This window comes from Pelodiscus sinensis, chromosome 7, assembly GCF_052426305.1.
Source record: "Pelodiscus sinensis isolate ZL-2025 chromosome 7, ASM5242630v1, whole genome shotgun sequence".
Taxonomy (NCBI): domain Eukaryota; kingdom Metazoa; phylum Chordata; order Testudines; family Trionychidae; genus Pelodiscus; species Pelodiscus sinensis.
The window spans coordinates 55132602-55159174 of record NC_143058.1 but is presented as its reverse complement, the minus strand read 5'-3'; the positions used below and the strand labels follow the sequence as shown (position 1 = coordinate 55159174).

The following is a 26573-nucleotide window of genomic DNA, read 5'->3' as shown; positions in this document are numbered from 1 at the left end:
TCTTTCTTTTTGGGTACATAGTTGCACTGTAAGGGTATGTCTACACGAGGAGTAACGGTAGTTCGGACTAGGAAGCCTAGTCTGAACTACCTAGTTCGTGCCGCATGTAGCCGCGTGGCACGGGGTTCGAACGAGCAGGGATTTAAAAATGGTGGCGTCCAGTTTATGCAAATGAAGCCTGGGAAATTCAAATCCCAGGCTTCATTTGCAAGTGCGGTATGCCTACATTACCCTCCTAGTTCGAACTAGAAGGGTAGTGTAGACATACCCTAACTTCTTTCCTGGTCCAGATTGGATACGCATACTGCTACCTGTAGCCTAGTTTCTCTCTCCCCACTTTCCCTGTCTCAGCTGCAGATGGTTTCAACCTTATACTCAAACATATTGCAACTGTGATAGAAATGTAGCAGTGTTAGTCTGGTGTAGCAGTGTTAGTCTGGTGTAGCAGTGTTAGTCTGGTGTAGCTGAAACAAAATGCAGGACTATGTAGCACTTTAAAGACTAACAAGATGGTTTATTAGATGATGAGCTTTCGTGGGCCAAACCCACTTCCTCAGATCAAATAGTGGAAGAAAATAGTCACAACCAAATATACCAAAGGATACAATTTAAAAAAAAATTGAACACATATGAAAAGGACAAATCACATTTCAGAACAGAAGGGGAATGGGGAGGGAAGTGTGGAAAAGGTAAATGTCTGTGAGCTAATGGCATTAGAGGTGATAATTGGGGAAGCTATCTTTGTAATGGGTAAGATAGTTGGCGCCTTTGTTGAGACTGACACATAGAGTATTGAATATTAGCATGAATGACAGTTCAGATGATCCCTTTCGAGTGCAGATTTAAAATGCTTTTGAAGTAGGATGCAGGTAGTTAAGTCGTTGAGACAGTGTCCTTTCTGGTTGAAATGGCAAGAAACTGGTTTTTCTTTGTGGTCCTGTCTAATATCTGTTTTGTGTGCATTGATTCTTTGGCGAAGCGTCTGAGACGTTTGTCCAATGTACATAGCAGTCGGACACTGTCGGCACATGATAACATAAATTATATTTCTGGATGCGCAGGAATATGTATTCTTGATCTTATAACTCACTTGGTTAGGTCCAATAATGGTATCAGCAGAGTGAATATGTGGACAAAGCTGGCAACGGGGTTTGTTGCAAGGGAAGGTGCCAGGGTTGGTATTAGTGTGGTATGTCCTGTGGTGGTTGGTAAGAATCATCTTGAGGTTAGGTGGTTGTCTATAGAAGACTATGGGTCTGTTTCCCACAGCCTCTTGGAGTTTAGTATCCTGTTCCAGTATAGGCTGTAGGGGTATGTCTACACTAGAAAGTTAGTTCGAACTAACGGACGTTAGTTCGAACTAACTTTCCTATGCGCTACACTAGCGCTCCGTTAGTTCGAACTAACGGAGCGCTTAGTTCGAACTAGGTAAACCTCATTTTACGAGGACTAACGCCTAGTTCGAACTAGCTAGTTCGAACTAAGGGCTGTGTAGCCCTTTAGTTCGAACTAGTGGGAGGCTAAGGCTTCCCAGGTTTCCCTGGTGGCTGGCCAACACCAGGGAAACTCTATTCCCCCCTCCCGGCCCCGGAGCCCTTAAAGGGCCACGGGCTGGCTACTCACTTTGTGCCAGTTGCAAGGCTGCCAGCACCCGTGCCTGCACAGCCTGCACCTGCCACACCATGAGCCAGCCATCCGAGGGCTCCCAGCCCTCCACTGCTCCCCACGACCAGCCTGGCGGCTCCCGGGAGCCTGCCCGGGGGCGCAAAAGGCGGGCGCCCGCCTGGTCAAGTGCGGAGATCGTGGACCTCATCGAGGTTTGGGGGGAAGCCTCAAATGTCCACGATCTCCGCACTAGCCACCGGAACGCGGCCGTCTATGGACGCATGGCTGCCAGCCTGGCCGCCAGGGGCCACCAGCGCAGCCGGGAGCAGGTGCGCTGCAAGATTAAAGACTTGCGGCAGTCCTACTCCCGGGCCTGCCTGCCAGGGGCTGACCCGGAGGCCTGCCCCCACTTCCATGCCCTGGACCGCATCCTGGGGCCTCATGCCGTCCCTGCCCCCCGGGACGTGATTGACCCCGGGGCAGAGGGACCGCTCCTGGACACCGAGGAGGAGGAAGAGGGCTCTGAGAGCCAGGAGCCTGCCGCCAGCCTTCCCAGGACCCGGGACCCCCGAGGCACCCCACAGAGCCGCTCGCCTGCATCATCAGAGGCCGGGGAGGCGTCCACCTGTGAGTACCCTCGTGTTCCCCTTATGTGTACGGGGGGCTGGGGCGAGAGGGAGCCCCGGGACCGTGCGCCTGGGCCTTGCCCACTACGGAGCAGCAGCTGGGGATCCTGCAGGGGCCCTGGCCTTGCAGAGGGGAGCTGGGTTTCACACACCTGGGCCCCTGGGGTAATTGACCGCTGGTCTTCTTGCACCACAGCTGCAGCACCGGGGACTGCAGGGCGCACCACACCGCCTGCAGCAGCCGCCCGCGCCCGGGCAAGCAGGACAGCCAGGAACCAGGAGGACTACCAGAGGCGGCATCTCCGGTTCCTGGACCGACAGCTCCGTCTCCAGGACCACTGGGTCCAGGAGGACCTCAGGCTGCGCCAGAGGAGTCTGGAGGCCCTGGAGGAGCAGGGCCGTGCCCTGCGAGGCCACCTCCAGAGCCTGCTAGACCGCTTTCCATTTCCTCCTCCCCCTGCTCCCCCTCTTGCTCCCCCTCTTGCTCCCCCTGCTCCCCCTCTTGCTCCCCCTGCTCCCCCTCTTGCTCCCCCTCTTGCTCCCCCTGCTCCCCCTCTTGCTCCCCCTCTTGCTCCCCCTGCTCCCCCTGCTCCTCCTGCTCCTCCTGCTTCCGCTCCTGCTTCCTCCACACCCCCTGTCCTCTCTGCCCCCCCCTCCACAACCATTCCCCACCGACGCCCCCGGACCCGCAGTGTGGCGAGACGGGAGAGGCACCCAGACTCCCACCCCTGAGCTTTCCTTTCCCTTCCTCCCTTCCCTCCCCTCCCCTTCCAGCTCCCTCGTCCCAGGTTTCCCCCTCCCTTCTCCCACCTTCATTCCTCCCTCCCCCACCCCAGTTCTCTGAAATAAACAGACGTTTTTGTTGGAAAAACAGGTGTCTTTATTGTACAGTAGATAGGGAGGGGAAAGGGGAAGGGGGGGGGTAGGGTGGAAGAAGGCCCCGGTGGGGCATGCAGGGAGAGGTCAGTCCTCCTCCTCCTCCACCTGGAAGCTGTCCCGCAGGGCTTCCCGGATCCGGATGGCCCCCCGCTGGGCTTCCCGGACGGCGGCGGTGCGGGGCTGACCGTAGTGTCCAGCCATGCGGTCAGCCTCAGCCATCCAGGCTGGCAAGAAAGCCTCCCCCTTCCGCTCACACAAATTGTGGAGCACACAACATGCCGCCACCACGGGAGGGATGTTGTGCTCGGCCAGGTCCAGACGGGTGAGGAGGCATCGAAAGCGGGCTTTCAGTCGCCCGAAGGCCCCCTCCACCACGATGCGGGCCCTGCTCAGCCTGTTATTGAAGGCCTGGCGGGAGGGATTGAGGTGCCCCGTGTAGGGCTTCATGAGCCAGGGCTGCAGTGGGTAGGCGGCATCCCCCACCAGGCAGACGGGCATGTCCACGTCCCCGACCCTGATGTGGCGGTCGGGGAAGAAGGTCCCGTCCTGCAGCCGCTGGCACACGGAGGAGTTCCGGTACACCCGGGCGTCGTGTGCTTTGCCGGACCAGCCCACATTTATGTCCGTCAACTGTCCCCGGTGGTCACACACGGCCTGCAGGATGACGGAGAAGTACCCCTTGCGGTTCACGTACCGGGACGCCTGGTGTTCCGGGGCACGGATGGGGATGTGCGTCCCGTCGATGGCCCCCCCGCAGTTGGGGAAGCCGAGGGCGCCGAATCCCCGGATGACGGCATCCGGGTCGGCGAGGCGGACCACCCTGCGGAGCAGCACCCGGTTGATGGCCTTGACCACCTGCGGAGAGAGACACAGCAAAGCGTCAATCAGTGGGGCGCCCGGGTGGCTGGGAGCATTCCTGCCCTGGCAGTGCCCCGCGCCCCACTCCCGGAAGCAACCCCCCTGGCGGCGTGTAGTACGGCCGGGACAGCCCGACCCCTCCGGTGCGGGGCGCTTTCGCCTCCTCCCGCCCCCCCCCTTTGTCCCTGGGGCGGCCCATCCCCTCCTCGCAGCCCCCCTCCCCCCCGGCTCGGTGGCCGACGAGCGCCGTACCTGCATGAGCACTGCTCCGACAGTGGATCTCCCCACGCCGAACTGGTTCCCGACGGATCGGTAGCTGTCCGGCGTGGAGAGCTTCCAGAGGGCGATGGCCACCCGCTTCTGGAGGGGGATGGCGGGCCTCATGCGAGTGTCCCTTCTTTGCAGGGCAGGGGCGAGCCACTCGCAGAGCTCCAGGAAGGTGTCCCTCCTCATCCTAAAGTTCTGGGTCCACTGTCGGTCGTCCCAGTGCTCCAGGACGATGCGGTCCCACCAGTCGCTGCTGGTGTCCAGACGCCAGATGCGGCGGGGCACGCCGGTGCCGGGGCGCTGCCGCGGCTCCTCCACGGCCCCCAGGGTGGCCAGGCGGAGAGGCAGGGGGCTGACGTTCCCCAGGTGCTGCCAGGCAGCCTCGAGCCATTGCTGGCAGGCTTGCAGCAGCAAGTCCAGAACGTGCACCAGAAGGTGCAGGGCGAGCCGTGGCTCCATGTTGCCACCTGCGGCGGCCCCCCCGAAGGGAAGCACCGACACAGACGGACACAGAGACCGACGCTTTGCTGTCCCTCGGCGAGGTTGGCAAGCAAGCAGGAAAAGCTGAGAACCGGCTGTCCAGGGGGGGTCCCTTTAAGCACGAGCCTCAGATAGCCTCAGACAGCAGCCACACAAAGCAACTGCTGACCTGATGCCCTGCCAGAACCGGTTTCAGCTGCCCTTAAATGCCCCCCTGCGTCCAATCAGTGTGGACGCGCTAGTTCGAACTAGCAAAACGCTAGTTCGAACTAGTTTTTAGTTCTAGATGCGCTAGTTCGAACTAGCTTAGTTCGAATTAACTAATTCGAACTAAGTTAGTTCGAACTAGCGCTGTAGTGTAGACGTACCCTAGTTTATTGATAATGTGTTGGACAGGTTTAAGTTGGGGGCTGTAGGTGATGACAAGTGATGTTCTATCGTTGGTTTTCTTGGGTTTGTCTTGAAGTAGATGGTTTCTAGGTATTCGTTTGGCTTTCAATTTGCTTTTTTATTTCTCCGGGTGGGTAGCTGCTATTTGTGTTTTTTTGCTAGTGTCTTCTACCAGATTTACATTGTTTTGAAAAAATGGTCTTGACATTTTACTCTCTTCTGTTTTTACTGGTGACTTAGCCTCCCACATTTGACTAAATGCAATAAGTAAATTAAATGACCAAACCCAGCAAGTTCGTTAACCGTGAATTGAAGATGCCTATTCACCACCTCATTGGAAGAACTATAGCTAACATTGATTTGTCAATATTCCACAAGTTATTATGTGCGTATTAAAAGGAGACTTCTTGGAAGGAATTATTAAATAAATTTGATCTTGTGCCACAAATAAATCCATACCCATTTTCCTACAAGGTTAGTTGACTGGTTCATGCATTCCTGGATAGTCTTTCTGCTCTTAGGGCGCCTAGGATGTATTCTTGCTAACATCTCAAATTATTATATTCAATCTTTCGGTCATTTGTAAGGGCTCCATGTTGCAGACTGATTTTCTCACAATATTCCCAATGTGCTATAATCTGGCCATCCAACTGAAATAATTGCTTCTGCTGTTGGAAGCATTTCATCTAACTTGTTGTCTTTGAATCTGGAAAACATTGAAGCTATGAGGAGTTTGGCATAGTTGATTTGCTCAAGGCTTTTCTGTTATTGAATGATGTCTCAGCTCTTCTATTTGAGACCAATCTACTTGGAACAGAAAAGACTTCATTCACCACTCCATGTGCACTCTGATCAAGTTGCCTGCTCAGGCCCAGTGCATAAGGGAAGCTCCCTAATTTTTAGCTGTTTGGCCCTGGTGTATGTTATTGCTATAGCGGGGCCACTTTCATTTAAGCCTCTGATATAAGGTCCTGAGAGAACTTAGATGAGTGGAGAAAGGAGCCTCATTCCACCACACCAACTCTTCTCCCATTTTGTCCTCCCCCCCCCAACACATACACACTTCCCTTTTGAGGGGAGGGAAGCTAGATTCTGGCACTAGAAGCTGTAGCACAACCTCCACTCCACCAATTTTACATCAGTAGAGAGAGATGTCTTTGCATAGTAGGAATTTTCAGTAGAAATCTCTGACTGCTTTAAGTTTCTTCACGTTTCTCCTGAGAAGTGTGATTGGATATGGAAAAGTACACACGGGTCCTCATATTTGTTTGTGCAGTTCACTATGTACTGGTCTAAAGGAAGCATTTGAATTATGATAAATTTTGCTTGGCTCAACTGTGCTCTAACATCACATTCCCATCTTGCCTTATTTTGCAGTAATCTTTGTTGCTGATTAAATTTCATTCACTATAGATCAACAGTTCATTTGTCATAGGATTCCTTTATCCAGGTGTTTGTCCATCTTCATTATGTTATTATGAGCCATCATATGAATTGTGTTTTCATTGCCATTACTTGATATACAGGCAGTCCCTGGGTTACGTACAAGATAGGGACTGTAGGTTTGTTCTTAAGTTGAATCTGTATGTAAGTCGGAACTGGCGTCCAGATTCAGCCGCTGCTGAAACTGACCGCCAGTTCTGACTTACATACAGATTCAACTTAAGAACCCCAAGCTTCCCCAAGTCAGCTGCTGCTGAAACTGATGAGCGCTGGTTCCAGGAAGCCTGGGGCAGAGCAACTCTGCCTCGGGCTTCCTGTAGTCAGCGCTGGTCAGTGTCAGCAGCGGCTGACTTGGGGATGCCTGGGGCAGAGCAACTCTGCCTCGGGCTTCCTGTAGTCAGCGCTGGTCAGTTTCAGCAGCAGCTGACTTGGGGACGCCTGGGGCAGAGCAGCTGGGGTGCTGCTGGGTTGGTCCAGTAGTGCCCAGAGCGGCGCTGCAGGACCAATTGGCAGCGCCCCAGCTGCTCTGCCCCAGGGTCCAAAACAAAACCCTGGTCTGCTGGGGGGGGCACACTAGCTGCGCGCCCCCCCAGCAGACCAGGGACACGGGAGCAGAGCCGCAGCGGCAGCGGGGTGCCGCGCCTCTGAGGCTTTGCTCTAGCAAAGTCTCAGAGGTGCGGGACCCCGCCGCCGCTGCGGCTTCAGTCCCGGTGCCTGTGGTCTGCTGGAGACGGTCCCCAGCAGACCACAGGCACCGGGACTGAAGCCGCAGCAGCGGCGGTTCCCCGCGCTTCTGAGGCTTTGCTCTGGCAACGCCTCTGAAGCGCGGGGAACCGCGCCGCTGCTGCGGCTTCAGTCCCGGTGCCTGTGGTCTGCTGGGGACCGTCCCCAGCAGACCACAGGCACCGGGACTGAAGCCGCAGCGGCGGCGGGTTCCCGCGCTTCTGAGGCTTTGCAATCCGCCACCTCAACCTCCGGGGCGAGAAAGCCCCGTTTGTAAGTGCGGATCCGACATAAGTCGGATCCGCGTAAGTCGGGGACTGCCTGTACAATACTGAATGCAGTTGCCTGTATTCTAACCTCTGTCTTGGAATGACTTGACTACCATGCTAGATAACTACTTTTGCTTCCTTCAAGCGTTCATAAACATATTTATTTCTTTGCAGTTCTTCTGTAATCTAGAAACTTCTCTCCAATCCTAAAATACTTTCAATCAAAATAATGGGAACTGCATTGTATTGATTGTATTGTAATTTTTTTACTATTTTTCCTACTTTGTTTTTAAATAAGTTTTGTACTATTTCCTATGCCTGCAGCAATTAATTGCATGAATACAGTTTCTTCATACAAGTCTATAGTACATGGAAAAATCTACTTTAACTTCTTAGTCTATCCCTAGCCCTACCACCTGCAGCCATAGACCCCCCAACATTGTATGCACTCATTTGATTATTTCATGTTTTGAGTTTATCCATAGAAGTTAACACTCTTATTCTTACCTCTGGCTTTTTTTTGTTGGGATTCGTTGTGTTACACAGATATTGTTCACATTTATCCTTTCAGGGTGCAGGAAGTATTACTTTAGTGCATTAGGGGTTTGTGTAATAGCATATCCATGTCAAATGTAAAAAATAAGAGTAAGTGTTTCTATTTCTTATTATTGAATATGGGGGTATGTCTACACTACAAAGTTAGTTCGAACTAACGGACGTTAGTTTGAACTAACTTTAATAGGCGCTACACTAGCGCTCCGCTAGTTCGAATTTGAATCGAACTAGCGGAGCGCTTAGTTCGAACTAGGTAAACCTCATTTTACGAGGACTAACGCCTAGTTCGAACTAGCTAGTTCGAACTAAGGGCTGTGTAGCCCTTTAGTTCGAACTAGTGGGAGGCTAGCCCTCCCCAGGTTTCCCTGGTGGCCACTCTGGCCAACACCAGGGAAACTCTATGCCCCCCTCCCGGCCCCGGACCCCTTAAAGGGGCACGGGCTGGCTACGGTGCCCGTGCCAGGTGCAAGCCTGCCAGCACCCAGCTAGCAGACCCTGCACCTGGCACGGCACAGAGCCACCCACCCGATGCCCCCCAGCCCACCCCCTCTTGCCGGGACCAGGCTGGCGGCTCCCGGGAGCTTGCCCTGGACCGCAAGAGGCGGGCACCTTCCTGGGCTAGTGCGGAGATCGTGGACCTCGTCCACGATCTCCGCACTAGGCACAGGAAAGTGGCCGTCTAGGGCAGGAGAGCTGCCAGCCTGGCCACCCAGGACCAGGTGTGCATGAAAATCAAGGGGGTCCACTGAGACCCCCGACACTGAGCCCTGAGCTTACAATGGCCGTCCTGGGTCAGACCAAAGGTCCATCTAGCCCAGTAGCCTGTCTGCCAACAGCGGCCAACCCTAGGGACCCTGGGGGGGATGGACCGAAGACAATGACCAAGCCGTTTGTCTCGTGCCATCCCTCTCCAGCCTTCCACAAACTTTGGGCAGGGACACCACTCCTACCCTCTGGCTAATAGGACTCCATGGACCCAACCTCCATCACTTTATCTCACTTCCCTTTAAACTCTGTTCTAGTTGTAGCCTTCACAGCCTCCTGCAGCAAGGAGTTCCACAGGTTAACTATTTGCTTTGGGAAGAACAACAACTTTCTCTTACTAGTTTGAAGCCTGCTACCCATTCCTTTCCTTTGGTGTCCTCTAGTCCTTCTTTATGGGAACTCAGGAAGAACTTTTCTGAATGCACCCTCTCCACCCACCCCCTGCTTTTAGAGACCTCTATCCTGTCCCCCCTCCGTCTCCTCTTTTCTAAGCTGAACAGTCCCAGTCTCTGTAGCCTTTCTTCATCTGGGACCTGTTCCCAACCCCTGATCATGTTAGTTGCCCTCCCCTCTCCCAGCCTTTCTCTTCCCCTCTCCCACCTCCTTTTCCCAGTCTCCCCCAGTTTTTTTTCAATAAAGACAGAGTCAATGTTGGAAGAAACGTTATCTTTATTTTGTACATCAATAAGAAGGGGGGCTAGGGAAGGGTAAGTGGAAGGAGGTGAGGGAGGAATGGGGTACGAGCCCCCGATGGGGAGGACTGGGCTGGCTCTGTGGGCTTCTGGGGGTGGAAGCTCTCCTGCAGCCCCCCAATTACTCCCTCTCCCCAGATGGCAGCCTGCGGCAAGTGCAGCCGGGCTGATGGCCGAGTGGTGTGATGTGCCCAGTGTGGGCACTCAGGGCACTCCAAGCCAGAACTTCTTTGCAAGCGGGGCACCCCTTAGAACTGTGTGTCCGGGGTGGGGGTCGGGACCCTTTAAGCGCAGCCCTTGGCTAGCCTGAGACAGCATCTCCATGCTCTAAGTCCTCCTTTTATGCCCTGCCGGCACTGCTTCCGGCCATCCTTAAGCCCTGTTCAGAGTCCACTCAATGTGGACTTGCTAGTTCGAACTAGCAAAACGCTAATTCGAACTAGTTTTTAGTTCTAGATGCGTTAGTTCGAACTAGCTTAGTTCGAATTAACTAATTCGAACTAAGTTAGTTCGAACTAGCGCTGTAGTGTAGACGTACCCTAAGGGAATAATCCTTACTTTAGGCCGATGGTGGGCAATAATTTTTTGCCGGGGACCACTTAAATTTTTTTTGAAGTGGCTCTGGGCTGCACTGGAAGAGGCAGGGCCTCACAAAAAAAAGGGTGGGGTCAGTATGCTTCAGGCTTCACCACCCACAGACTGTGATTGGTCTGGGGGTGGGAAAGCCTCCTTGCCTCCCTTTCCCACTAAACACCCATGCTCCCGGTGGTGGGAAGAGACTTTGCATGCTCCCCCACTCCCAAGCGAACCAGGGCTTGGGGCCAGGGAGCACGCAAAGCCTCCTCCCAACCTGCCAGGAACGTGCGACACGTCAAAGTGCCTGATTGGCCTTGGGGCAGGGGAGCGTGCAAAGCCTCCTCCTGCCCTGCCAAGAGTGCTCCTTGCAGAGTGGGGGTAGGGCAGAGGAAACTTTGCACGTTCCTCCCGTCCCCAGGCCAATAAGGCAATACGGTCTATATTTCTTGAACATTGAAATGGAGGAAAAAGTCTCTCCTCCAATTTTTCAATATAATTTAATGATTGAGAAAGGCACAAGATTGGTAGTACTGGTAACAATTCTATTTTTCATAGAACAGTACAGGCAGCCACAGTGCAGCATTTCATACATCACCATGTACATATACCTCAGCCTTGAACTGCTACAAAGAAAAAAAATACTACATTAATTATAACTGTTACTCTGATCTTCAGATATGCCCATGAATACTTCTGTTTCAGGTAGTGCAATATGTATTTGTCCTTGGAGTCCTTATAAAATGACCTGTGCATTTTTTGGAAGAATGATTTCCTACAACAATCAAAAGATAACAGGTTTCTTTTTTATTGAGGTTGTATTTGTGGAGAAGTTCAACTCAAGAGTGTTATTTTAAGTCTCTTAACCACTCAGTCGCTAGGGAAGGACACTGTGCAAGGCTAGAAGGCAATTAGACAGCCCTTGTTGATGGATGTAGCCTGCAAGATCATCTGCATCATTTAACTGGCTACAGTGGCAAAGGGGAGGTCACAAAAGGCCTGATCTGCAGTCATTTGAGTGCTTACAGCACAACTAAGCATTCAACATCAGACGCAATTGCACTTTGCCCACAGATGGATAGATAATGCTTTATGACTGCTCTTGACTTTCATTATTTGGTCATTTTGTAAAAAAAATTATTGAAATATGACCTGCAGTCAAAGTAGGTCTCTTAAAGTAGCTTTCTTAAAATTCAAGCTAGGTCCACTAGGTCAGGAAAAGGCAAAATATTTTAGAAAATAATTTGTCAAGTATAAAACTGCACTGCGTTAGACAAATCTTGCTTGGTTTAATGAGGTCCAGTTTCAATTACATGTATTAGGGCAGTGTCACAGGGCCCTCACTATGCTTTGTGAAAATTGGCATATGAATATGCAAAAACTTAAAGATTTTTTTATGCAAAACAGGTCACTACATAATTTTCAAGTTATAATCTGCTAGATCTGTATAGCCTATTTTTGTGCATGTATCATTCTTATATGTGAAGTTAGGAACATTACATAAATCCATTTAAATCATCCACATATAATTCACACTGATTATGAGGACTCATGCATTCCCAGAGAATCCTTACATCCCCTTATGCATCCATGTCAGTGGCACCTAAAAGTCCCAAGGTGTTTCCCATCAACCCTGCACCCACAAAGGGTTAAAACCATTCACTGGGTAGGGCTTTGCCACCTCACTTAAGAGCATTTTTGTAATCCTGGATAGCCTTAATCTGGTGGTACCATCTCTATGGTAGAGCACAGACAGAAGTGTAGAATGAATGAGTAGTGAGGAAACCTTCATCTGTCAGTCATGTCAGGAGGCAAACTCCACTCATCCGGACTGGATGATCAGGTGAAAAGAAGGCTGAGTTTTTCCTAACAGGAGTGATGTTGCAGTCACTACTTCATCAATGAGAAAACAAAACACAATATTAAAATAAAAACCAATGGGAGTGACAATGATGAACTAAGATGCCTCCTGATGTGAAATTCTGATATTTTGGTATGTTTGTTCCTGGTGGGTAATAATACAAGCAAGGGATGTAAAATGCTGGTTAACCGATTAAAAGGGGTGCATGGGAGGGCCATGCCAGCCCGGACAGGTTGCAGTAGCTCCCCTGCCTGCAGCGGCCAGGCTAGAGTATCCCCTCACCCCCGCTGTAGTAGGGGGCTGCTCTGTCCAGGCTGGAATGCCCCTGCTGGCCTCAAACCTGAGCTGGGCTCACCTCAATCGGGACCTGCTCCGGTGGGCTACTCCAACCCCACAGTTAAGCCTGATCCAGCCCCTTCTGGTTAACCATTAACATCCCTAATACAAACTAGCCATTCTAAATCTGTAAATGTAGTTAGAGATCTGAAATGTAACAATTTATCTCTCTCAATAAGAGCATAAATAGTAATGCAGATACATTTAATTTCAAGAGTATAAATACCTCAAGCCCCTGGGGTGAAAGATTTTTAGGAAGGAAAATTTCCATGTCAATATGATTCATAAATGAAAAGACAAAGTGGCAATGGAAAGTACTGTATTGAAAAAAATAAATGAAGCTTTTTTTCGATTTCACATATCATGTAACATTTTCCAGTTGAAAGTGAATTAACTTGATAAATAAGCATCTATTGTGCAAGCCTACTATGCTCCTTTTCATGACTGACTGATTTTTAGTATAAAATGACTTTTCATAAATCAAAGCATAGAAATTCAGAGCAGACCCAAGTTAAAATAAAAAGTTGGATTGTGCAATTTTCCACCAGCCCACAATAAGGTACGTATGGAGTTGTCTCACTCAAAGAACATTTTTCTTTACACTGAACTCTACCTAGACCATCCCATTTGAAGTGGATTGTCTCTTCAAGGGCACAAGAAGATGTCAGAGTCAGGAACTGTATGTGGGCCAGGGAGGAAGGAACACAGTTTTGTTCCAACCGTACCCAAAGTGAACAGTCATTTCTCTTACTTTAGCATAACTACTGCATCCATGCATAAGTGAAGGATTTGCATCTGTAGTTCACATACACTGACTCTTCTCTTTGGGTATGTCTATACTACAAAGTTAATTCGAAATAACAGTAGTTATTTCAAATAAACTTCAATAGCATCTACACAGGCAAACTGATATTTCGAAATAAATTCGAAATAGTGGAGCCCTTATTTCAAATTTGGTAAACCTCATTCTATGAGGAATAACACCAAATTCGAAATAGCTAATTCATAATAAGTGCTGTGTAGACAATTATTTCAAATTAGGGGGCCTCCAGCCCTTCCCAGTTTCCCCTGGTGGCCACTCTGGGCACAACCAGGAAAACTCCTCTCCTCTCCCCCAGCCCCGGGGCCCTTAAAGGGGTAGAGTCTGGCCACTGGGCATGTGCGAGAGCCAGGCCTGCCAGCAGCCGTAGACCCTTACCTAGTGGACGCACAATGTCAGACAGTGGCAGCCAGCCATCCCCAGCCCAGTCCCCCAGCACCCAGGGACCAACCAGGGGCCGTAGATGATGCGCACCTGCCTGGACTGGTGCGGAGATCATGGACTTCATTAAGGTGTGGGGAGAGGCCCCCAATACCCATGATCTCCACACCAGTCAGAGGAATGCTGCCGTCTATGGCTGCATAGCAGCCACCATGGCCCGCAAGGGACAGAGGCGCACCCAGGAGCAGGTGTGCCTGAAAGTTAAGGAGCTGCGGCAGGCGTAAACCAGGGCCACCAAGGGCAGTGCTGCAGCAGGGGCTGCCACCTGCCCCTACTTCCCCACCCTCAACCAAATCCTGGGGGCTGGGTGGTATTCGCCAGCCCGGGGGGCAGTGAGCTAGGAGCTGAGGGCCCTGACCCAGGCGCAGCAGAGCGGCCACCACCAACTGTCCCTGCACCAGAGTCGTCTGGGGAGGCCATACCAGGTAAGTGCCAGCACAGTCCCCTACCCAGGGGGGAAGGTAGGAAGTGAGACCAGGGACTGTGTGCGTGGGCTATGCCTCCCACAGATCACGCAGCCACCTGTGCACGTGTGGGCACATGCCGTGCCACCCTTGGGCAGGTGGTTCCAGCTGCGTGTCACACAGGGGCCGTGGCCCAATAGCCACACTTGTGTGTGAAGAGACCACACATGCTCCCGACCTCAGGGCAGGACACAGCAGAGCGCCCTCCCTTCACATGCCCCCTCTACACAGGGGCAGGGGACATCTCCCCCGGCCCCGGCCGCACTATGCACAGTACACGGGCATGGGTGCGGTCTCGGGGCAGCTCCCATTCCCAGGCAGAGCCGGACATGCCGATCATGGCCTCTGTGCAAGCACAGAGGCTCTGGCGGTGCAGGGCACAGTCGCCCTCACCTCACGGGGGGGCTGGGCATCATCCACTGTGTCCCCAGGGAGAACTGACCACTTCTCTTCTTTCTCTACAGCCGCACCAGCTGCTCATGCAGGGCGCACTACCCCGCCCAGGAAATGCTCCCGCACCCACGAACCCAGCAGGACCACCACCACGTGGCAGGGGTACAGAGAGCAGCACCTGCAGGCCCTGCGAGCCCAGACCCAGATCATGTAGCAGTGGTTGCAGAATGATCGGGAGTTCCAGCAGGAGCTGCTTGCCCAGGGTCGTGCCTTCTGTCACCATCTGCAGGCCCTGGTGCACAGCATGCTGCCCCGTGCCGGGCCTGCACCTGCTGCTCCCCCAGCTCCCGCTCCTCCTCCCACTCTTTCTCCCCTGTCCCGACTCTCCCTCCTCAACCTCCACACTCTCCTCCTCAATCTCCACACACCCCACCTCAACCTCTGCACCCTCCTCCCCATCTCCCTGGGATGCCGAGGTCCCCTCCCCCGTCATTCTGTGAGGCAGTTGGCCCGGCAAGACCTCCACCCCGATCCCTGAGTTTCCCCTTCCCCTTTTCCCCCTTATTTCCCCCTTCCAGCTCCCTCCTTCCAGTTTTCCCCATACCCTCTCCCACAATCTCTCCTGCCCTCTCCTGCCTCCTTTCCCCCGTCTCCCCAGAGGTTCATCCCTCCTCCCCACAGTTGTGTTAAATAAAGACAGTTTATATTTTTGAAAATACGCATATTTTATTTGACATCAGGAAGGGGGGGCTCAAGAAAGGTAAGTGGAAGGAGGAGAGGGAGGAATGGGGCACAAGCCCCCAGTGGGGCAAACCAGGGACACTGTTAGAGCTCCTCAGGGTGGAAGCTCTCCTGCAGGGCCCCCTAGATCTTGACAGCCCTTCTATGGTCCTCCCGGATGGCAGCCTGCAGACAGTGCAGCCAGACTGCCGGCAACGTGTGCACGAGACGCAGCAGAGTCCCCAGGGGCAGGTCTGGTTCCATGTTGCAGAGTGCTGTGGTGTCCTGAGTGAGGGCAAGCAGAGCACTCCGAGACACAAATGCTTTGCTGTCCCTCAGCGAGGTAGACCAGCAAGCAGAGAATCTTGAGAACTGTCTGTCCGGGATGGGGGGTCGGGGCCCTTTAAGCACAGACTTCGGATAGCCTGAGGCAGCAGACCCACACACTAAGTCTGACCCTGATGCCCTGCTGGCACTGGTTCCAGCCAGCCATACCTTCAATTCAGGGTCCACTCAATGTGGACATGCTATTTCAAATTAGAAAAACACTATTTCAAATTAGTCGTTGTGTCTAGAAGAGTTATTTCAAATTAGCTTATTTCGAATTAACTAATTTGAAATAAGTTAATTCGAAATAACTAATTTGAAATAAGTTAATTCGAAATAGTACTGTAGTGTAGACATACCCTTTGTCTTACTTATTCCCTTTACTTGAATATCCCGGGGGGTATGTCTACACTACAGCACTAATTCGAACTAATTTAATTCAAATTAGTTAATTCGAACTAAGCTAATTCGAATTAGTGCATCTAGACCTAAAAACTAGTTTGAATTAGCATTTTGCTAATTCGAACTAGCATGTCCACATTGAGTGGATCCTGAACCAAGGTTAAGGATGGCCGGAAGCAGTGCCGGCAGGGCATCAGATTAGGACTTAGAGTGTGGAGCTGCTGTCTCAGGCTAGCCAAGAGCTGTGCTTAAAGGGACCCGATCCCCACCCCGGACAGACAGTTCTCAGGGATTCCCTGCTCGCTTGTCTAATTCGATGAGGGACAGCAAAGCAGTCCTGGCTTGGAGTGCCCTGAATGCCCACACTCGGCACATCACAGCACTCGGCCATCAGCCCAGCTGCACTTGCCGCAGGCTGCCATCCGGGGGTGGGGGGTGTCAATCGGGGGGCTGCAGAAGAGCTTCCACCCCGAGGAGCCCACAGAGCCACTCCAGTCCTCCCCATCGGAGGCTCGTACCCCATTCCTCCCTCACCTCCTTCCACTTACCCCTACCTAGCCCCCCTTCCTGATGTACAAAATAAAGGACACGTGTGTTCAAAAATAGAAACTCTCTTTATTTAACAGAACTCGGGGTGGCGTGGGGATTATCCTCTGGGGAGACTGGGAAAAGGAGGTGGGAGAGGGGAAGAGAGAGGGTGGGAGAGAGGAGGGCAACTAAAATGATCAGGGGTTTGGAACAGGTCCCATATGAAGAGAGGCTAAAGAGACTGGGACTTTTCAGCTTAGAAAAGAGGAGACCGCAGGGGGATATGATAGAGGTCTATAAAAGCATGAGTGGTGTGGAGAGGGTGCATAAAGAAAAGTTAGTTCCCATAATAGAAGGACTAGAGGACACCAAATGAAATGAATGGGTAGCAGGCTTCAAACGAATAACAGAAAGTTCTTCTTCACAAAGCAAATAGTCAACCTGTGGAACTCCTTGCTGCAGGAGGATGTGAAGGCTAGAACTAGAACAGAGTTTAAAGAGAAGTTAGATAAATTCATGGAGACTGGGTCCATGGAGTGGTATTAGCCAGGGGATAGAAATGGTGTCCCTGGCCTCTGTTTTGGAAGGCTGGAGATGGATGGCACGAGACAAATGACAAATGGTCATTGTCTTCGGTCCATCCCCTCCAGGGTAGCTGGTGTTGGCCACTGTCGGCAGACAGGCTACTGGGCTATATGGACTTTTGGTCTGACGCAGTACGGCCGTTCTAAGCTCAGGGCTCTGGGTCGGGAGTCTCACTGGACCACCTTGATTTTTATGCAAACCTGCCCTTGGGTGGCCAGGTTAGCCGCTATCCTGCCCTAGAAGGCCACTTTCCTGTGCTTAGTGCGGAGGTCGTGGATGAGGTCCACGATCTCCGCACTAGACCAGGCGGGCGCCCACCTCTTGCAGCCCTGGGCAGGCTCCTGGGAGCTGCCAGCCTGGTCCCGGGAAGAGGCGGAGGGGTGGGTGGCAGTGGGTGACTGGTTCGTGCCGTGCCAGGTGCAGAGTCTGCTGGCTGGGTGCTGGCAGGCTTGCACCTGGCACAGGTACCATAGCCAGCCCGTGCCCCTTTAAGGCCTCCGGGGCTGGGAGTGGGGCAGAAGAGTTTCCCTGATGGTGCCCAGAGTGGCCACCAGGGAAAGCTGGGGAGGGCTAGCCTCTCACTAGTTTGAATTAAGTGGCTACACAGCCCTTAATTCGAACTACTTAATTCGAACTAGGCGTTAGTCCTCGTAGAATGAGGTTTACCTAGTTCGAATTAAGCGCTCTGCTAGTTCGAATTAAGTTCAAACTAGCGGTTTGTATGTGTAGCGCCTATCAAAGTTAATTCGAACTAATGTCTGTTAGTTCGAATTAACTTTGTAGTGTAGACATACCCCAAGATAATCAGGATTTTCTCTGAGAAAGGACCTCAGAATTTGGCCCCAAAATGGACACATTACAACAAAAGCAAGATATGTAACTGGTGATTTATGGAGCAACTGCTACTCACCTCATTGTGAAGGTAGCATCATGATTTTTATTTAAGGAAGAATCTTGCATCCTCCCCAAAATCCCCATACATAGCCATAACATACACGATAAACAATATAAAGCACTATTACATCACATCGGTTTTTATTACAAAATGAGTGAAAAATATATTCTGGTTGAAATATGGGAAAATATAATAATACCATATTATACGTCTCCTTTCGTCTAAAGCAGAGAGCAACCTAGGCTAGTGAGTGGGCTGCATGAGTAGGAAGCAAGACAGGATAGGACAGTTTTGCTAATTGCTTGCATACCTAGAATTTGTGGGGTATGTAGATTGAAGCACAGCAGCATGTACCTTTGCTTATGTGTGTGTCAGTTTAGTAAAACATGTAGGAAAAAGCTGTGTGGATGGCAACTAGCAGAAACTGACAAACCTCCATGTGCACAACAGTAAGCAAAATTTCTTGTGGGCCACATATAAAACCCCAATCGCCCCCCCCCCCCATCTAAAGTGATGTATAGGCTATAGTCATTGGGATTACTTTACCCACTCCTGAAATGCATCTATTTATAGAGTAGAATGTATCAGCTATTCTATCCTACCAAGAAGCTGGTACTGGTGGTTTCCTGAGGGGACAGAGTAGGGTAACTGGTTTCTCCCCCCTGCCCCCAAGCAAGTGAGTGTCTGATTTCTAGGCAGAATTTTGTTAGGCAGAATATAATTATATAAGCTTTCATTTAGCCAGACATATGACACATGTTGAATATAAGAAAATTGATTTCATCCATGCTTAGCTCAAAAGAAAGGGGGATCACAACCCAGGAAAAGCACACATTACAAATGATCTTACGTTGATTTTGTTACCATATACATATAACAAAACTAATCAAATTGACTGTAATAAATCAACAGCCTTTTTGGAAGTCCATTGTTTAGTCTAGTATTATTATTTTCTACAACAACAATATATATTAACTTGTTTAAAAAAAAGATGTTTTTCATTCTATGTAAACAAAATGCACATCCTTGCAATTTTGCTATAATGCCAGTTGTTTAAACTGCTGCATCTATGGCAAACAACATATGCAGCTGATTAAGTGGATTTTTACCCATGGAAGCTTATGCCCAAATAAATCTGTTAGTATATAAGTTGAGACAGGACTCCTGGTTGTTTTGGCAGATACAGACTAACACGGCTACCCCTCTGAGACTAGAAGATATGCTTACATGCCTTTGATAGTACAGAGTTCAGAGTTTCCACTTGGGTATTATAGTACTACTGACTTACTTACAATCTTGTACTTTACAAAAATAAGTCAGTATTTGCTCACTAATGATATATCTTCTTCCAGTTTATTGTTTATTGCTATTCATTTCCAAAACGAGAAGTGTATTCTATACATATTGCCTTACTAAGTCATTTTACGCTACTACAAACTTGTCTAATTTGTTCTGTGAAAAAACTTGAATAAGTCACCCACATTTGAGTCCAGACTGAGTCTGGCTGCTTTGTGGGTATACAAGGGATAGAGATGCATAGAAGCCTGCCCCAATATCCCTTTATTGTTTCACTCCTAAGTTCTGGGAATACTCCCTTCTAATACTTGGGAAAAAGCTACTCCAAAAAGATGGCTCTGACTTCTCCTTGGCACTAGACAGCTCTACTGGCAGGATGCCAAGAGGGATCTCACAGTATAATAATGGAAAGTGTAACATGCACATTTCACTGAACAGCAGCTAACTCTGGGCCAGGGGCGGGGGGATGCACTTTCTTGAGGTACAATCCTGGCTAGGTGCTAAAGGAGGGTAATGCCTCCAAAAACAGTTCCCAAAGGAGTTACTGATCCCATGAGAGGACCTTCCCTCTTATCCCATGACAGCACATGTTGTTTAAGAGCTTTTAGTCAGGTACCTTGTCAAAAGCTGAGTATCTAAATACAGGCAGTCCCCGGGTTACGTACAAGATAGGGACTATAGGTTTGTTCTTAAGTTGAATTTGTATGTAAGTCGGAACTGGCTCCAGATTCAGCTGCTCCCACTGAAACTGACCAGGGGCTGACTACAGGAAGCCAGAGGCAGAGTTGCTCTGCCCCCAGCTTCCTGGAATCAGCCTGATCAGTTTCAACAGCTGCTGAATCTGGGGCCTGGGACAGAACACCTGGGGCGCTGAATGGTAGGTTCCCACAGCACCAACCCGGCAGCACCCCAGCTGCTCTACCCAAGGCGTCTGGCAAAAAAAGCCTGGTCTGCTGGGGGGGAGGGGGCGCACTAGCTGCGCCCCCTCCCCCCCCCCAGCAGACCAGGGAGACCCGAGCAAAGCCGCACAGGCGGAGGGACCCCGCCGCCCGTGTGGCTTTGCTCCTGTCTCCCTGGTCTGCTGGGGGGGTCCAGCAAAGCCACTGGACCCCCCCAGCAGACCAGGGACACCCGAGCAAAGCCGCCACCTGGGCGGCTTTGCTCGGTTGCCCGGGAGCAAAGCCGCCCAGGCAGCGGGACCCCCGCCGCCTGGGCGGCTTTGCTCCTGTCCCCCTGGTCTGCTGGGGGGGTGCAGCAAAGCCGCTGGACCCCCCCAGCAGACCAGGGACACCCGAGCAAAGCCGCCGCCTGGGAGGCTTTGCTCCCAGGCAAACAAGCTCCAGGGCGAGAAAAGCCCCGTTCGTAAGTGCGGATCCGACATAAGTCGGATCCGCATAAGTCGGGGACTGCCTGTACACTATATCCACTGGATTCCCTTGTCCATATGCTTGTTGACTCGTCTAAAGAATATTAGTAGAGTGCTTCTTGAGCTAAAATAATTTTGGGAGGTTGTGAAGGTATTTGGAAAGATAAAAACAAAACCCTCAAGAGGAACAAGGTATACCAATTCTTAATCTTCCCAATAAAGGAATCTTATCTCCATTTTTATTTTAGTATTCCAGATTTAAGAGTGATTAATTTTGGGAGAGCACTGATTAATTTATGACCCAAATATAATTACTTTAGTGTGATACTGTGCTAGCAACCATTTCCACTATTCCAACTAGAACGGTCATTCCTAAGGTTTCTTCCATTTTGAAATATTCTATCACAGAGGGATAGATTATTTTAGAATTTGGAATATAGCTGGATTGGACAATCTATTGCCACAAATAGATTTTAAATTTGACCGCAGGACTGAAATGGAAAAGGGGCTATTTCTAGGAATTTCTAAATGTATCGAGTAAGTAGTTAATTAGTAAAACCAAGAAATGAAGCCAAAGGTGAAAGTGAGTTTTCAGTTTAAAAGTTCTAGCTTAGAAAGACCTAGCCTATTTTTTATTTCATGAACATCTAGTCTTTATACTTTAAATGTTGGTCTGCTCCCTTTTAAAATATAACTATGGTCACATGCTGATTATTATTATTGTTTTAACAAATGTGTGTAATTATAAGTGGTACACTAGGGAGCTGATCTTAAGTGCACTGAAGCCAATGAGCATCTTTCCACTGATTTCATTGAGATCTGGATCACCCCTGTGTAGGCTGGGTTTTTCCCCCCCTACCGCTACTAGAATTTTGATTCTGTGAGAATTTGATCCGCAGAATGAGAACATTCATTTGTTCCAGTCCATAAATTGCATATGCAATGATTTGATTACACAATAAATACTATCTCTTGCTATATTTTCTAGTCCCTTGTTTAATAAAATGCCCAAGTACAAACAGTCAAATATGCATAGACGATGAGATGAGAAATTATCTTAAGTGCGAGTGTGGTATGGAAACTCCAGAGACTAAAACTCTTGAACGAGTTAGGTTTTCCTGTTGCATTTTGCTATTAAATGGTTGAAGGGGCAAACACGGCTTCTTATCTGTAAATTCCCTACCACCTTCTTGCCAAATTAAGCACATAGACACAGAGTATTTTCTCCTCTGGTGTACATTATTGGGCTTCAGAATATGTTCCCGCTGGCTAGCATATACTAATCAATCAAAAGTGCAAATTCAGAAACGGTGCAGCACCGTAGTCAATATGGTAATTAACATCTACATTAATTTATGTGGTTTCTCAGAAAAAAAGGCAGAGCAAATTAATCTACGAAGTCTGGAAGCTAATTAACACAAAGTTTATGTAGAGGTTTTAAAAGAAGATAAAATCTTATTACTTTCTAAAAATATTCCTTACTAAAATATTTTAAATCACAAAGGTAAGTGAACATGACCAGTTTATACAAACCAAAGTCAGGAAATTATGAGAGTTAATGCTGAAAATTCATCTTTATGAACACTGTGATGCCACAATACTGAAATATTGATAGATTAAAATTATTTAAGTGCAGAGTCTCATTTCTCTCTGGAATTTCTGGTTTTCACAAGTTCAAAACAACTGTATGTTAATGTTGCCATTTATCTGTGAATTTCCATTTTTACAGTTACTTAAGCATAATGCAGGATTGTTTATTCTAAATCTCATGTAAATACATAAGGACAGATTTTCAAGCTTTGTCAGCTGATTTCTACCAGCTGAGATTCTGCAACATATGTCTCTATGAGTCTGTTTTAATACTTTTACGTTGTTTAATTTAATTACAGAAAAGGCAATTTTAATAAGCAAAGATGTTTATACAGCATGGAGCAAGGATATGAAATAACTTACATTTACACCATAACTAAACCAAAATATTCTACTAAATAGATGAGCTTTTAAGCAGACTAGCCTCCCCCCTCCCCTTTACACAAAAATAACCTGTTGTATTTTTAAGACCTTTAATAAGGATTTCTATAATCTTATAGGGTCCTTTGTGAGAGAAGGAGAAGCCATTGTGATTGCCATTAAAAATGTTCCAATTAAAATTTAGCGAAATTGTACTTGCTGTTTTACATAGTACTTCCTTACACCTTGTACAGTAAAGGCTCTTAAGTGAATCCTAACTCAGATAGTTAAGTTATGAATACTGATATTAACTAGCTGCAAATATAGCATTGTTATCTGAAGCAACTGCGTTTTTTAAGATTGAGCACCATAAAACCGCACTATAGGGGTCATAGGTTGTAATGTAATCTCTGTGCAGAAAGCTTCAGAAAGACAGCTTTCAAAGCCAAGTAAGATCTTTTAAACCTTCAAAGGCACATGATTATTTTTTTTCTGTTAAAACAGCAAAATATGAGTATTCTAAAAACAAACATAAATGTAGGGGACATTTAGCTTCAGATATCACAATAAACTGAAGCAAAATCCAGACTCCTGACATTAGGAAAGTTTGAATCAGAGACTCTGTGCCAGGGTGGGCAATATTTTTTTTACCAGGATTTTTTTTTCAAAAATGTCTGAGCTGCCTTAAAAGGGGTGGGGCCTCAGGCAGAAGGAATGGAGCCAGGATACTTCTGTGCTTCCCCACCCACAGACCCTGATTGGTCTGTGGGTCGGGGAGCATGTGAAGTCTTTGCCCCTACCCCGCCCAGAGAGAACCACCAGCTATTCTGAACAGCTGGCAGTTCTCTCGAGGCACCCGCCTACTGGAAGTGGGAGAAGACTTTGCATGCTCCCCCACCCCCGTCCCCAGGCCAATCAGGGCTTGGGGGTGGGGGAAGCATGCAAAGTCTGGCCCTGCCCTTCAAGGGAGCCCTGCACTTAGTTACCCACCAGCTGAGCAGCAGCTGGTGGTTGACTAGGTGCCGAGCCCCTTGCAGGGTGGGAGGAGATTTTATGCACTCCCCCTTCCCCCAGGGCAATCAGGGTTTGGGGGCAACTGGAGTGTGCAAAGTCTTCTCCAGCCCTGCCCCCACCCTTCAAGGAGTGCCTGGGGGTAGGGAGAGCACAAAGTCTGTTGCTCCCTGCACCCTGACACGTGGTGCTTAGAGTCAGCCGCTAAGGTTGACTCTAAGTGCTGAACACTCCCTGGTCTGTAGGCCCTGACTGGCCTAGGGGTCAGGGAGCGGCAGGACCTCCACAGGCCAGATCAACCTGCTCGGCGGGCTGCATCCAGCCTGCGGGGGGCTCTTTTGCCTCTCCCCTCCCCTGCTCTATGCAACCTCTAACCCAAACTAATCTCTACTGGGCTGTACCTGGAGTTACTGCAGGTTATACAAAAACAAAGTAAGGCATAATATAAATATGATTCCACTTGTGGTACAAGAGACTGGAGCCTGTTCATGTTACAAAGCATGGACTCAGAGGGAAAGTTTGAGAGAAACAAAAAGCTGAAGCAACAGATTGTATGAAACCAGTCAAATCTCAGCAAGATTAAATGTTTTGAGACATATAACAACCCAGAATAGCAGCTGGAGGATCACCCTGAAGGAACCCGAACAATTAAATCAGAGAGCTGCATCTACATGTGAATGTTCCTGTACACAAGTCACATAAAACATCAAAGAGAAAAATCAGTGCCCATTGCTGTGCACAGCCAGCTCACAGATGGAGAGGCTTCCATAGGCTGAACAGCATCATTGCTTCCTTTAAATGCATGGCGTTGTCAGCTGTTCCACAGGTTCTTCATGACCATGTAATTTCCCCTTGTTGCTTTTCTCTCTAAATTTTCTATGAATACAGGATCCTGAAAATTGCAGAGTCCTAGGCATACGTTGTAGACCTACTGATTAATGTTGCTGCAGATGAGTAAACTCAAAGTTTCAGGGAAGTTTGTGTTACAGAAACTTGAGACATTAAAAAGATTTCCAACCCAGCATTACACCAGCCTGATTTTTGGGTTGCCACAACAAATGATGGCATGGAACCTCATATAGCATGACATAAGCCACCAGCATAAAGGACTGAATCTCAGTCTAAACATTTTATGGGATACAAGACAGCTAATACTATTCCAAACTGGAAAATTCAATAATAGAAAGGTAGCTGTGTTAGTCTGATCTTGCTAAAACAAAAGGAAAAACTATGTAGCACTTTAAAGACTATCAAGATGGTTTAATAGGTGATGAGCTTTTTTCATTATATTCCTTTGGTATACATGGTCATGGCTATTCCCTTCGGGTACGTCTACATTTGCTCCCTAGTTTGAGCTAGGGATGCAAATGTAGGCGACCGAAATTGCTAATGAAGTGGGGATTTAAATATCCCACGCTTCCTTAGCATGATCTTGCCGGTGCGTTACTCCACTCAACAGCTGATTCAAAAGTGAAAATGCGCACCGGGACGCATTAGTTCGAACCAAGGGGCTTGATTCAAACTAACAGGTCCCGGTGCACACTTTCACTTTCGAATCAGCTGTTGAGCGGAGTAACGCGCCGGCAAGATCATGCTAATGAAGCGTGGGATATTTAAATCCCCGCTTCATTAGCACTTTCGGTCGCCTACATTTGCATCCCTAGCTTGAACTAGGGAGCAAGGGTAGACGTGCCCTTCCAGAATATGACCTGAGGAAGTTGGTCTGGCCACGAAAGCTCATCACCTATCAAACCATCTTGTTAGTCTTTAAAGTGCTACATAGTTTTTTCTTTCGGTTCAGTTTGGAATAAGTATCCTTGACTCCTAAAAAATGTGTTTTTGCAAAAAATGTCAGAACATCATAAAAGGCTGCACAGACAAATCACTTGATCCTAAACAAAAATGCTGAAATACAATTTACCTGTCACTACACAGGCCCTGCCTTCATTTAAAATCTTTCTTCATCCTACCTCGGCCCCCAAAATATGTTATACTGTTGTACAAAATTTGCATGTACGCTGCTCAGTGTGTATTACAGTAAACTTCGATAATCCGGCACCTTTAGGACCCAGGGAGTGCTGGATTATCAGATATGCCGGACTATTGGAAGGGGGGGCTATGAGGGGTCTGGGATGGGGTGGGGGGGATGCGGGGTGGCGCTGCGGGAAACTGACCAGCGGCTGACTCAGGGAAGCCCGGGTCAGAGCAGCTCCAATTGTCCAGCTGCCTGGAGCACTTCCGGGTTCCAGGTGGTGCTGGACTATCAGGAGTGCCAGACCACTGGATGCCAGACAACTGGAGTTTTACTGTACATGTTCTTGCTGTGCCAGGTCACCATGCTGTGATGTCGTACACCAACAATGGGGAGTAACAGTGTTACCACTTTATAGTGAAAAATAGGTTAGCAGAAGCAAAGCTCTTGCTCTTACTAAGGCTTTTACATGGGCCTGCCTGCTTTGCCAGAAAACTCTTCAAGACACTGAGGGTGCGTCTAGACTGGCAAGATTTTGCGCAAAACTTGCCAGCTGTCTACACTGGCCGCTTGAATTTGCGCAAGAGCACTGACTTTGTAATGTACAAAATCAGTGCTTCTTGCGCAAATACTTTCACGCTCCTGCTTGGGAAAAATCCCTCTTGCACAAGAATAATTGAGCAAGAGGGCCAGTGTAGACAGGGAAGAATTGTTTTGCGCAAAAAAGCCCCGATGGCTAAAATGGCGATAGGGGTTTTCTTACGCAAAATCGCGTCTAGACTGGCCAAGGATGCTTTTGTGCAAAAGCACTTTTTGTGCAAAAGCATCCTTGCCAATCTAGATGATCTTTTGTGGAAATACTTTTAACGGAAAAACTTTTCCGTTAAAAGTATTTCCGCAAAATCATGCCAGCCTAGATGTAGCCTGACAGTCTTTCTTTTTTCCCCAAGAGACAAAAATTGCAACAAATCCCTATCTTCTCTTCAAGCCCTTTTCCTCTCTTAAGAAACTATCTAAAAAGAGATGACTATTGAGCCCCATGTCCTCTTAGTACACAAGGAAGAAACGACAATCTGAAATG

At 49.0% G+C, this 26573-nt stretch overlaps 2 protein-coding genes across 13 annotated transcripts in view; one reads left to right on the top strand and one right to left on the bottom strand.

The window, feature by feature from the left end:
* GULP1 (GULP PTB domain containing engulfment adaptor 1) overlaps window positions 1-26573 on the bottom strand; it is a 372795-nt gene that overhangs the window by 218341 nt on the left and 127881 nt on the right. The window lies entirely within an intron of this gene.
* LOC149524076 (uncharacterized) lies at window positions 1598-3059 on the top strand. The gene is made up of 2 exons (XM_089779793.1): window positions 1598-2232; window positions 2428-3059. Exons 1-2 carry the CDS (start codon window positions 1683-1685, stop codon window positions 2961-2963), a joined length of 1086 nt encoding a protein of 361 aa, XP_089635919.1. The 5' UTR covers window positions 1598-1682; the 3' UTR covers window positions 2964-3059.

Bases quoted from the DNA above. Each gene is read 5' to 3' on its own strand.
- LOC149524076 (XM_089779793.1), top strand. From the start codon at position 1,683: ATGAGCCAGCCATCCGAGGGCTCCCAGCCCTCCACTGCTCCCCACGAC. The intron at 2,233-2,427 runs GTGAGTACCCTC...CTTGCACCACAG, and splicing joins GGCCGGGGAGGCGTCCACCT to CTGCAGCACCGGGGACTGCA.